This window comes from Drosophila melanogaster, chromosome 3R (genome assembly GCF_000001215.4).
Source record: "Drosophila melanogaster chromosome 3R".
NCBI classification, from domain to species: Eukaryota; Metazoa; Arthropoda; class Insecta; order Diptera; family Drosophilidae; genus Drosophila; species Drosophila melanogaster.
Genome location: NT_033777.3, coordinates 16,830,104 through 16,842,849, shown reverse-complemented (window position 1 = coordinate 16,842,849; position 12,746 = coordinate 16,830,104). Strand labels below are relative to the sequence as shown.

The window sequence follows — 12,746 nt, the reverse complement described above, 5'->3', positions numbered from 1 at the left end:
ACTCACAGACGACCACTCAGTCTCGAGACTGGGTTTTAATTTCGGGTTTTTCAATCGAGCCTCTAATGCGCTAGGTGGTCAAATTTTTGTTGTTGTCCATTTTCAGATTTTAATCGCTGGAATTTGTTTTAAGGCATTGATATTTATGTGACAGCCCAAATTTTGAGTGTGACACTTTAGAAACGTTTTTATGGTTTATTAAAAAAATATCCGATGAGCTCCAATCCCGCACCTTGTTTCCAATGCAAAGCTAAACTAGTTTCTCAGCTAAATCCAATTCGCTGGCTTTCAGGAAAAAGAGACGGATGATAAAATGTGGGGCTGGAGGAAGAGAACATTTCATCAAGAGGATTTGGCAATGCAGCAGGCCTAGTGCAACTGCACTTGAGTCCCTTTTAGGCCGAAAATGGGGGAAATCGATCGATAGCCATAAAACAAAATGTTTATATTTCAAGAAGTCAAAAGTCAAATAGGAAACGTAAAGATCAACAGACCGAAAGCTGCCATTGGTGGGCTGTTTCGAAGGGAAAACCAGAAGGGGAACGGCTCTCTCAGCACTTGGTCTTAATTGAAATTTGAAATATGGTATTATGTGCGCGCAGTTCGGAAACAGTTCATAATGCCAAGCTCGAGCCAAGTTCGAGCACACGGTTCTTGTGCTTGTTTATTGAAATGCTCGTAATTATCCAGTCGAGTGTAATGAGCAACTGGCTCAAGTGGAGGTGCACATATGTATATACCACCGCCCACCCGTCGTTCCAGCCCAATGCCAATGCCATATGCACTTGTCCATGAAGGCAGCTCGTCTACATAGTTGGCCGTCAATTGGTACTGCTCTCATGATATTCGAGGAACGCCGACTGCTCCGATTAATCACCTGCAGATGTGGTTCTCGATTGGATTATAATTGGAATGGCTCACCTCCAGACAAATAACTCCAGAGATCGGGATGCACTGGTATGGAATGCACTAAAACTATGCATATTTTATGGAAAAAATAAAACACAAAATAGAGTATTTAAAGAAATTGCTTTGCTGTATTTGACTTAGTAATGTCATTAGCATAAGTTCATTTGAAATCCACTTCCAAAAATGTTCTGATTAAACTAAGCATTCCTCAGCAGAGCACTGATTACATTCCAAGTTCCTTTGTTAGATACAAATGGAAAGAGAGAGATTTAGATCTTGTGTAAAATGAATAATTAATTTAACAAACTCTTCCTTTTCGCTTTAGATTTATGTGGCATTTCTATAAATAATTAAGATTCTAGATGATACCCCTTTGCGTCAGGCGTAGTGCACCATTTGTAAGACTATTTCGACGGGCATGTGACTGGCATAAAAATAGAAACGGTTCCTTACAGAAAACTAATTAGGGAAACACATTTTCAGGGCCGGTCCGAATGGAAAATGGCAGAAACGCTCGTTTCGCCGTGCTTTTCTCAGCAAATGTCCGTCCGCAATTACTCGACATTTACATAAGCCGTTCATTTAATTTTATTGCACATTTCTGCTATTGTAAATATAATGTCAACAAGCTCTGTGGCGTCGACACATTTACGATTTAAATTAAAGCGAATGCGAAAACCTTAAAATCACTAGAAAAGATGGTGCCCACACAGATCACAGCCAATTTCTATTTTTAATGATACGATTTCGGAGCTTTTTGACACAACAAACGATGAAAACAGAAATCACGGCAGACCCAGCCAAGTGAAAGAATGCGATGGTCCAACGGAATGGCGGAATATTTTATAATAATTACGTGCTTTTCGATCCCGTCGAGGAGCCACCAACACAGCGAAATAAGTTTAATGTTAATTTGATTGCGCTTTTATTGATAGTAAAAACATTTATGCGGCGTACAAAATGAATTATGAATGATTTGGCGGACAGTGAGGCGTTGTCAACGAGCCAGCCGAAATTATATTCTGATTCAGATTGCCGATCGGCTCTTCAGCTGTTGCGATCTCGTAGAATTGCCCAATAACGCATTTACGTTCGTTATTATTTGTATTTTTACGGTTGTTTCCATTTTGATTGGGCTTAATTGGCCAGTTGGTTTGGTTTCACAGCACAAGTTATAATCAATTTATTACCGTATTATTTCGATCGAACAAGCAATATTAATTTGAACCAAAGAGCCATTTGTTCACCTTAAAAATCTCAAGTGCTTTAAATTAGGTGAACTAATTTAACATTTTTAAATTCCTTCTCATTATTAATAATGGGAAATATTTAAGGTTTTATAAACAATTTCAAATAGACAAAAACCACAATTCGAATAATAAATATGTTTAACATAAACAAGTCGCAATGCACATATGTTTCTGTATATACAGAAAATGTATTATGATTTTAAAATATATCTTTTATAAGTAGGAAAAAACAACGTACAAGGTATTTTAAAATCTCTGCCAGTAGAATGGTATTGGGATTCAAGGACGTCCTCATGTCCTTTACCGGATTACATTAAGGGTTATGCGAATTGCACGGGCTGCATTACAGACAGTACAAGTCCTGCCGCGTTTTAGAGTCCTTGAGTTGCGCAATTAGACGGGCGATTGTGTTTTTTAGGTGCAGCTGTATACCTGTTAACCATTTTCCAGGGAATATCCTTTCTGCAAATGCAGTTTTTTACGCACCAAACATTCGTGAAGGTCAAGACTATTAATAGTGATTTGCCAAAAAATGCAACCGGTTGACGATTGTGGCCAAGGTGAGCAAGTTTTTGTTCTTCCTTTAAAATTATAAATACAAACACTATTGCGAATCGATAAATTAAAAAATTGCCAACACGGCCGGCGTGTTTCAATCGTTATTTTGGCCGTATTTTCAGCTGCCAGTCGGCTTGGTTATGGCAAGGAAAGTGAAGCGGTTAAATGGCGGACTTCGGCTGCAAAGGATGAGGGAAAGACGGAGGGCCGGTGGCCATAAACTTGGCAAACAAAAGGTGAGCGGCCGTCGTAAAACGCGACAACGTGGTGTGACATTCTGTTGAGCCGACCGCTTCCATATTTTTACCATATCCTGGGCAAGGGGTTTCGAGAACTGGTCACCCTGCGACTTTTGTTTGCCATTTTATTGTCACTACTCCCGGGGTTCCCGAAACAAAAATCCGGCATTTTATGACCCTTTTCGCAATTGGACAGTTTAACCCTTCAGCGGTGGAAGAAAGGACTCGGAAGTCCATCTGGATTCCTTCACTCCCTCAGTCACGAAGGGCGTACACACACCTTTTGTGGTTCTGCTCCTTTTGATTGTGATTTATGGTTCGAGAATAACCGGAAACCGAGAGTGAAAACACGCAATTCCGCGCAATTGTTGGGCGAATAAAAGATAATTTCAAGGCGCAGAAGCCTAGTCTCAAATATCCTTTGTTTTTTAAGTGAAAAATTTGCTGTGTATCTAATGAATATGGAAACGAGTTCCACACCACAGTACAAAACTGCTGATATGGCGAAGCTAAAATTTGACTTAACATAACCACCATTTGCATTTTGCCATAAATCGCAGGATTTTTGTTGACCTAGACATTTTGTTCGACATTTACTTGTTGTGTCCCCGAATTCACCAGATTCGGATTGTCAGATTTTCAGTGGAAAGGATCTGTAACACGCATGTTTGAATCGAAACTTGCATTTTAAAGTTATAGTTTTGCTTAGCCATATTCCTCGTAAAATCTGTTTATTTGTCTGCCAGTCTTCAAAGCTCTCCACCGTCTATGCGAGACGTCTCAATCGCTCCGCAAAGCACCTGTAAAGTATGCTAAATGGCCGTTGAGGTGAGTTAAGTGATGCGCTCCCCATCCACATGCATATGCATAATGTGGCCAACTGAATTGCTAGCGGGGCGTAATCACGTCTCGATGTGTGGCACGCGATGTAGCCGCCGAAACGGAGGTGCCACCGCCATTGCCCAGTGGCAGACTTTGTTAAGCCGCGAGCGCTGGCCAATTTATTTTCGCCAAGATAATCCGCAGCATAATTGCACTGGGAGTCTGACTCGATCCAAGTTGCCAAGTCGCGGTATTCATAAATTTCATGTTTCGCCTGAGGGGCAATGGACAATATCCACAAGGTTTCACTAAGGAAAAAATAAATTATAAATTGTTTTCACAAAATTAAAAATATTTAAAGAGGTTTAAGTGCCAGAATAGGATTAATATAACTAAAAATCTATTAAAACTATATATTTTTTTAATCCTCCTGAAAAACGGTTTGCGAATTTGAAGTTCAAGTACATTTTTCCGGTGTAGAAGGGAGGACCGTCGCTATGTCCGGCTGTGCGCATAATTTTTGTGCGCTCGCTTTAAAGTCGCGGTCAGTCCTACAGTAAAACTCCCTTTTAATGGCTGCCGGCAATGATAAGGCACCCGAGTTTATGGCTCCAGATAGCAAGTGTCAGCGTCACGTAAATTCGCCAGTAAGTCGGAGAAATTAGGGAACCAGGTCTGCGGTTCCCAGGAGGTTATTATACATAGTTTTATGGAGTATATGCAAAGGGGTAAATAGTTGCTGTGTAAGATGCTACCATGATTATAAGGTGCTCGCTCTTTAATCTCACAATAAGTTATTCCACACTTTGCCAGCCATTGGTATTCAATTTTCCAATGGAATTTCTTTGATTCCTCGGGCAGGCCAGCAATAAGTCGGTCAATCGATAATCGGATGACTATGACCCAGGCATTAAATGACAAAAACAACGCATTTGGACTAGCAAGAGTTCGACCTCCGTGATGACCGCATGGATGAGTCAAAAAAGAAAATGCACTTGGAAAATAAGTTACACACCTTAGCAGACTAAAGATTGAAGAAAAAAATGATTTTTTAATTTTAAACTATGCTTATTTTTTTAAATTTTTATATATGTTTTCCTTTTTTAACCCAATGGAGTACAATATCTGGATGGAATTTTTAACGGTGTAAAAACGGGTTTTCGTTTTGGGATTTTTGAGTCAGGGAGAAATGCGCAGGGTCGGAAAGAGATGTGCGCAGTCGAAGGGATGATATGGAATTCGCCCTGCCAAAGGCTCATTTCAATCTATTTATGAAAACCAAAAGAATTCGAAACAACACAAAGAGGCGGTGCTCTTATCACGGCCATTTGCCTGCGCCATTGCATCGCCGAAGTGGTTGATCCGGTTTACGGAATCCCCACCCAATCCCCTTGAAACCACTATCCGTTCGTGTGAATCTGTCGGTAGCTCTACAGAGACTCATTGTGGAGCCAAAGGTCACCTGAGTGTCTCTGCCCCCACCGGACAGTTAAGTGGAGATCCGAGCGCTGCAAAGTCCTCTCATTACTTATGCCCATTTTGTCCAATCGATTCGGAAATAATTTGAAACAGAAACATGCAAATACTGCTGACATCGCATTGAGTTCAGCAATTAGCGTCGCAGGGGCCAATTCACTCTTAATGCTTACATTATACGAAATTAACTCGATTTATGGGCCCAATTAGTCTCTTTGTAATGAAGCCTGTTTTATGAAAAGTTTCACAGCGAAATAAACTAATTAATATGATTACAAAGCTGTCAAACTTTTAAATAATGCCTATACATAAGATGAAATGGAATTTCATCTATAATTTAAAATTTTCTCGAAGCAAATTTTAAGCTGTCGTTAATTTAATTGATCTTATTTTCTCTGTTTAATTAACTCTCAACAACAATAATTATTTCAGCGTGTTAAAGGGTTTGTGAAACCATTAAAAATAACAATAACATAAATATGCTTTTAGACTTTTGGAAATATAAATTTTTTAAAGATCTCTGGTTTATTTATTCTAAATGTAACGAAAAACCCAAAACGGTTTCAGTCCTTTAACTACTTAAACAATTTTGAGCCAATGAAGACCAAAGTCCACGACTTAAGACAGTAAAATTGCAACTATCTGTCGATCATGATCACTCTCCATTTCCTTCGCACTGCGCTTTGTTATTTTAGGGAATTTTTCTTTTATTTTGTTTTGCAATTCAACGTGTTAATAAAAAAATTCTTGTTCCCTCTGTAGACGCCAGTTAAACTTCTTAAATCGCTCACATTTCGCAACCAGATGCGGCGCTTTCGATTCTCCGCTTCTCAGTTTCCCCCTAATTAGCGCCACTCCCCCTTTACCAAACGCCCCTGGCCATTTGCCCTTCCAACGAGCCCATTAAAAGCCTAAGCAATCTTTGGCAATTCGACTATCGGCCGTTGGAGCTGGCGCAAAAATCTTTAAATTGTTGCAAATTGCGTTTGAAAAACGTGCCTTTTTCCGGAGATGCATCCACGGAATTGCGGGAATAGACGAAGATGCTCAGCGATCGTGCCGCCGCATTTGAGAGGAAACTCATTGGCCAGCACTTCATTCCGCTGGACACTTTAACGAGCCCAAATACAAATCACTCACGAGTGGTTCTGACCCGGGGCAAACGAATGAGAGAGTTACGCAAAACCATAATTAACAAACATTCGACGGAATCCGTTTTACGAGCGGCAGTGCTCAAACTTTCTGATTTATTCGACAGTATACACGGAAAAAATGGAATTAGAATATTCGGTGTTGGGGGATAGTACGATAAGGGAGTACATAGATCACGAAGAATAAGAAAGAGTTGTTTTCAAACATGCTGTTAGTATTATAAGTTTTTGGAAAAAGCATTAAAATCTCTTTAAATGTTATACAGACAGTATTGGAATTTTTTCACAGTGCACAACGAGGGATTGGGCGCATGATTTATCCGAGTGGTGGAAATTGTAGGAAATCCTTTCCACCAGTCAAATAACCCTTTCCACCGTCTGATGGATGGCCGCGTCTAATGAAGTCGTCGGGTCGTTGTCACCATAATTCCACCATTTGTTTAGCCCAAAGTCTATAGGTAGGATGCTACGTGACTGCACCTACGAATGACATTCAATCAGCCAAGTTAACCGAGCTGCATATTGGTGACATGGGCTGAGATTTCCACTAGACCGACAAGATTCACCGAATCGATTGCACTGTCTGCGATTGAATACGGAAAGTAATGATTAATAGAATGGTTGTTCCTAATAGGATACAATGCTGTTTTCCTTCGCCCATCTTAGGTTATTTCCTATTTAAACAGCCAGACATCCATTAAATCGTTGAAGCATTTAAATTGCAAGTATACTGCCAGTTTTAAAATGAATTCCAAAAAATACTTGATTATTTCTAAACAAGCATTTCTTGAGCTAAATAAAATATTACATAAATGGCAATAAATAATATGTATCCCACTGACAACAATGAAAAACTGATCTTAACTTTGTTTAATCCTTTTATAATAACAGTTTCCAATTTTTTTAATATTTTTTTATTTACTAATTATTGAAGACGTAATATGTTTTTATTTTAAATGCTGAGTAACTGTAACTGAAGTCACTACAACACTTACCATAACTCGGCTTCTTCTTTAACGTACATAGTCCATTTCTGCATAAGCATGTTTCCTAGGCCTAAGGTCCGTTTCTTGCGTCTTAACCAATCACGGGCCACGCCCACTTATTGGCACTGCCGATCGTTGCAGGAACTCTCTTTCGCGATCTCTTTCGAGATCTTTGACTTTCTCTGTCTTTCGATAATTTTCCGTTTTGTATCCTGTTAACATCTCGACTGGACAACCACAGATATGTAAACTATTTTTTTGGTTCTTTTTTTATAGTATGGCGAACTATTTCTATTCTATTTTCTATTCGTTATACTTAATTTTTTTTTTATTAAGATTAATAATATAAAAATCGGTTTATGGATAGTGCAAGTAGCTGTCTCTTGAATGCTTCCAAAGTTAAAAACACGATCTGTATAACTACTGGGTATTATAAAATATTATTCCATTTCCCGTCCAAACATTTTTACACTTGTCTTATTTAAATTTATTGTATCCTTAATTGTAAAAAAGGATTTGAAATAATAAAGTAGTTTCTATAAATGTTTCTATAAATTTTGAACGCTTCAGCGAACGGAATACAGATGGCGCCAATGTGCTCTGAATAGTCAATCGCTTCTGCTGACGGCTAACAGATGTCGCCTTTGTGCATTGGCCTTTAACGACTTTTCCCGGTAATAATTGGATGGCCAACTTGCTTTTTGTTTCTAATTGAAGCTTTCCATCTGCAACATCTGCATATTCGCATTTCTATCTATGTATATCCGCATCCTTCGCGGTGCGTGCGCCTTCTTTTCTGCTGTCCCACAACACCACTTGGCCATATTTTACCGCTTTTAAGCAGCGCGTAAATACTCACGCTTACTGCAAGAGTCCATTAAACGGTCGTAAAAACTTTACGATTCCCAATATGAGATTCTCTTAATACGATTTTTTATGATATTGAAATCTCCTTTCGCAGCGAGCCCATCATCGCCCATCTCTCGAGTCGGCAGCGAGATACCATCTGAGGACCACTAGCTTCCTCCCCGTGCTGCACGCTTTCCCGCCTTTTTCCAGCTGAGGGAAAGCGGAAAAGCTGGAAAACTGAAAAACCACCGCCGCAGGTATCATAATGGCCTCCCCTCGCCAACGGGGCGTATGCGTGTGTTTTAATACCTTGTTGAGGCCTATAAAACACGCTCGTCATCCCGGGCGATGACGAAAACACAGCGATTGGGATGTCGGATTTCAGTCAGTTAGCCTCGGCCAAGGAAAGCATTAGGGGGAGATACTAATTTACTTTCTAGACCTTCGGAAATTAGAAGAAAAATAGGTAGAAAACATAGACGATTCTTTTATGTGCAAACACTTAATTCCGTACATATCTACATAAAAATAGAACATCAATCAACGTTGATACTTAATTTAAAATTTATTATTTCAGAGACAAATTTATTATTTTGGCTTTATTAAGTTAAATAATTAATTTTATTGTTTTTGTAAGAAAATAATGAAATGAAAATCATAACATTTATAACAGAGGTGCAAATTTAATCGTCAACATACTTAAAGAAGCACTAACAAAATTTTTATAACAAACTGTTGGTGTCCTAATTTATTATTAGCATCTCAATCTACATTGTCCTGTTTTCTTCTAATAATAAAAATTTTCTTTTATATTTTTAGACAACAATTATTCTGCAAAAATGGTGAGTTACAAAATTGTATCCTCTAGACGTAAGTCCTAAATATCTTTCTGCTATGACTTTTTGTCCCGTAACCCACAAACATGTGTATTTATTGATTGCGTCATTTACGAGTCAGTATATCATTAGTGCAATTAAACAGCAATAAATGTAGAGGAAAACACACACAGCCAGACAAGCGGACATGAGGTGTGCACTCGTATATATTTTATTGAGTAATTTGAAGGTGACTCGAGATCGCCGCGGTGGTGATGACGATGACACGAAGACCCAGATTCGGGGTGACCCATAAACCCGACCGCATCGGGGATTAAAAAATGATTGCGTGAGAAGGCATTTAGTAATCGTCGGAAGAACTCATTCGTCAGACGGTGGCGATCCGGGGAGGGGAAACCACCGCCAAACAAGCCGTAAACCGACGCTATAAAAGTGTATCAAATTAGGGAACGAACTTGATGTGCAGTGAGTTTTTACTTTTTATTTCCACCACTGCCACTGAGCCACACTTTTCACTCCAGCCGAGTCTCACTCAATGCCATTGATTTTATGGCGAGTGACAATTGATTCCGGTCTCATTACTCACTCCTCCACTCGCCTCTGAGCCGAAATACTTTACAGTCTTTTTATGGGCAATTACTCCTGTCTTCTAGCGGCTTTTACGATCCGCACTCAGCGCCGGATTGCACTCGCATTGGCCATAGTAGTTCTCGGGTTGTGGGAACCAACAAAGGACAAACTGGCTGGCAGCTTTTTAAATGAATGGATTTTCGAGTGCGACATGAATGCATCTATAACTGTGTAGTGTTTGTAACCATGATACCATGTTGTGCTGTGAAAGTATGTTTATAGCATTCAGCATTCTAGTTCTATATGAAATCAATACAGTAATCGATTCAATGCGGCAATCGAATAGAATAAGCTGAATAACTGAAATATATATTGTTAATACCATAATAAATTGTTTACAATTAGAATTCGGCCTTAGAACAAAATTTCTGTAATTTGAATGTGAGTTTAAAGTGATACTTATTTTAAGTGGTAGCAACAACATAAGGGAAACAATTTCCTGTCCAGGAAAAAATATTGTTTTTAAAAAAAATCTATGTAAACTAGTTTCTGATAATCATATTCATAAAATGCTGACAAAAAGAATGGTCAATAATAATCATAACTATTTGTTTCGCACTTCCACTTAAATTACGCTACTTTTATTAATTTTTATTTACCCATTCAACAGTTTATTCATGTCGTTTATGTTTTACAAGAGTTTTTTTCTTTTTATACCTATTTTGTTTTAGATACAACCTGTCGCTCGAGAGATTACAAACGGAGCTGCTTTTATGGTTTGTTCCGCTTTTGTTTAACGATTCCGAGGATCACACGTAATAACCCACGCAATCCACCACCGAAGTCGGAAAACCGACTCAACGGAACGCAGCGCAACTTGACTCAACCGAAACTCGACACTTATCCCTGGGAACTCAAAATAGTGTTTTATTGTTGGAAATTACGATTCTTTTATTTATTTACTTTTTCTGCATTTCTTTGCCGCCCCACACACACCCACCGTTTCAATTTTTATATGTTTATTACGGTTATTATCGCTTAATGGGGCTCGCTCGCTGGTTATTGCTGTTGTTGTGTTGCTTGCACCAGTAGTTGTGTCAGACTAACGTGTGAAGTTGTTTTATTATTTGTTTTGATTATCAAAATGGGCGTTTTACATTTTTCCGGTCGTTGGGCGGCCCACCTGCCACGGGCCCACCGCTTATAGTCCACATCCCATAACCCCGGGGCAAGGGCAGTAAATCACGGCCCGCTGTGAGTGGCTGAGTACCTGGGCAGCAGTACACTTGAAAAATAATAACCCTTCTCTTTTAAAATATTGGACGGCTAGACATAATATTCAATTACAAATACATCACAGCAATAAACCATTTTTCGGGCTTCTATAACAAGTTGAATTAACCTAAAGAACTTTTTAATTTATTTAAAAACCATTTTGAATTTATTTAGTTAAATTTAGTTACTTAAAATGTTCCATCATGTATAAATTAGTAATATGTCATAAAAATAGTTTAATTCAATACTATTTCGTTACAATAATACGAATTTTGCATCATCAAAGGTTATACAAAATAAAATTACCAGTTATATTTTCAGTGCATGAGTAAATCCACTCATTCGCACTCGCTGTATGACCCATAAGCAGAAACCAAAGTGTGGCAAAATGCTTAATTTAGAATTTATGAGCAATTAATTTTAAAGCGCTCTCTGGCCATTAACGCCGTTACTGCTTCTCCCCCTTGACCGTAATACACCTTTGGTCATTAAAGAATTAAGAAGCCAGTGTGCCAAAAATTGATTGTTTAGCCAATCCGCTGATGGATCAATTATTCAATTGTTATAGCCAAAGAGTTGGCAATCCAATTTGAGCACGAGTCGTATTCCAACAAATAGACAGGTAGGAAGCACATTAACTGGTAGATTTATGAATAAGAAATAATTTAAATAAATTTGTTATGCTTTAGAAATTGTTTATTAAGGTTAATTTATGAGTGTTAAATGGCTAAAAATTATTTAATTGAAGGATAAGAAAATGTTGTGATGTGGTATGATTTAAATAAAAAATACAAAAATAAATATAGAAAAACTATAACATTGTTTCTACTGATTTTTTTAACATAACTATATTTAGAAAGAACGTTCGCTTCATAAATGAAACCTGATGTCCTAATTTCACTTATCAAGTCTAGCCTATGCTAAAAAATTTTTTATTTGAATCCTAACTTTATAATTACATTCCTTACCTAATGACCAACAAAAAATGTATTGGAATATTTGGTAAGACTTAAAAAATTGAATTCCACTCACAATGCCTCTTTTCGTTTTTTAACTCTCTGTGTAAAATCCTTCGAAATGTCAGATAGCAAAGTTCTCTAAGTAGAAAAGTTAAGAAATTGCAGATTCACTTTATTTCCGCACACATTTGCGCTACGAAGGAGGATGAGAGCAATAGTAGAAGAGGCATGAGTAAAATGCTTGTGTGTTGTCCAATTTCAACCATAAATTTGAAATTTTTCATAAAAATGTCATAACAGCAATTCCAGTGACAACAGAAAAGAGAGAAAATAAAGGCGCACAAAAGGCGGTGGCCGAAAAAAGAAGAGGCAGTGCTGTCTTTTTGCCGAGTCGGCATTTTTATCTGTAGAAATTTAAGGGTTTTTTTTTTTGAAACACCACAAGAGGGTGATTCCACAAAAAAAGTCAAATATAAATTTTGTCTAATTTGTATTGAAACACGCTCACTCAAAGGCAGCGCACTCAAAATGAATAATGCACGGTAATTTAATCAACAATAACATTTTGCCAAACAAAGCATAAAACACTTAAAAAGCATAGCACTCAAAGCGGGGCTCCAATAGTTTCCATTCTCACGTTATAAAGAGTGAAATTAGGAGAGGCACTCAAATCGGGAAATTACTCACTCAAAGCAGCGAGGCGGCCATCATGCGAGAGAGCGGGAAAGAGAGAGAGAACAGCGGCGGTGCTCGGCCTGAGTGCCTGCGAGCAAAAGCGGGACAGACATATGAACTGGCTGCGCTGCCATCTTTCTTATTGCCGCCGCTGCTGCAGTCGACGTTGAGTCAGGGAGTGAGCCAAAATG

At 38.4% G+C, this 12,746-nt stretch overlaps 1 protein-coding gene and 1 long non-coding RNA gene across 12 annotated transcripts in view; both read left to right on the top strand.

Annotated features, from left to right (window-relative positions):
* The window catches only part of lncRNA:iab8 (long non-coding RNA:iab8), a 92,116-nt gene extending 80,382 nt beyond the window's left edge, over window positions 1-11,734 (top strand). For 9 of the 10 annotated variants that reach the window (NR_048413.2, NR_048412.2, NR_074018.1 and 6 more), the window contains 2 exons: window positions 9,060-9,082; window positions 10,378-11,734. This is a non-coding gene — a long non-coding RNA (long non-coding RNA:iab8). Of the gene's footprint in view, window positions 1-8,352; window positions 8,708-9,059; window positions 9,083-10,377 lie in introns of those variants that run through there. The other variant, NR_074023.1, reaches the window with a different exon arrangement.
* The window catches only part of MSAmiP (MSA micropeptide), a 65,179-nt gene extending 53,444 nt beyond the window's left edge, over window positions 1-11,735 (top strand). For both annotated transcript variants that reach the window (NM_001414137.1, NM_001414138.1), the window contains exons 7-8: window positions 9,060-9,082; window positions 10,378-11,735. In NM_001414137.1, coding sequence (NP_001401044.1) covers window positions 11,310-11,339 — 30 coding nt within the window. In that variant the 5' untranslated portion in view covers window positions 9,060-9,082; window positions 10,378-11,309 and the 3' untranslated portion in view covers window positions 11,340-11,735. The remainder of the gene's footprint in view (window positions 1-9,059; window positions 9,083-10,377) is intronic.
* The last annotated feature ends 1,011 nt before the right edge of the window (window positions 11,736-12,746 follow it).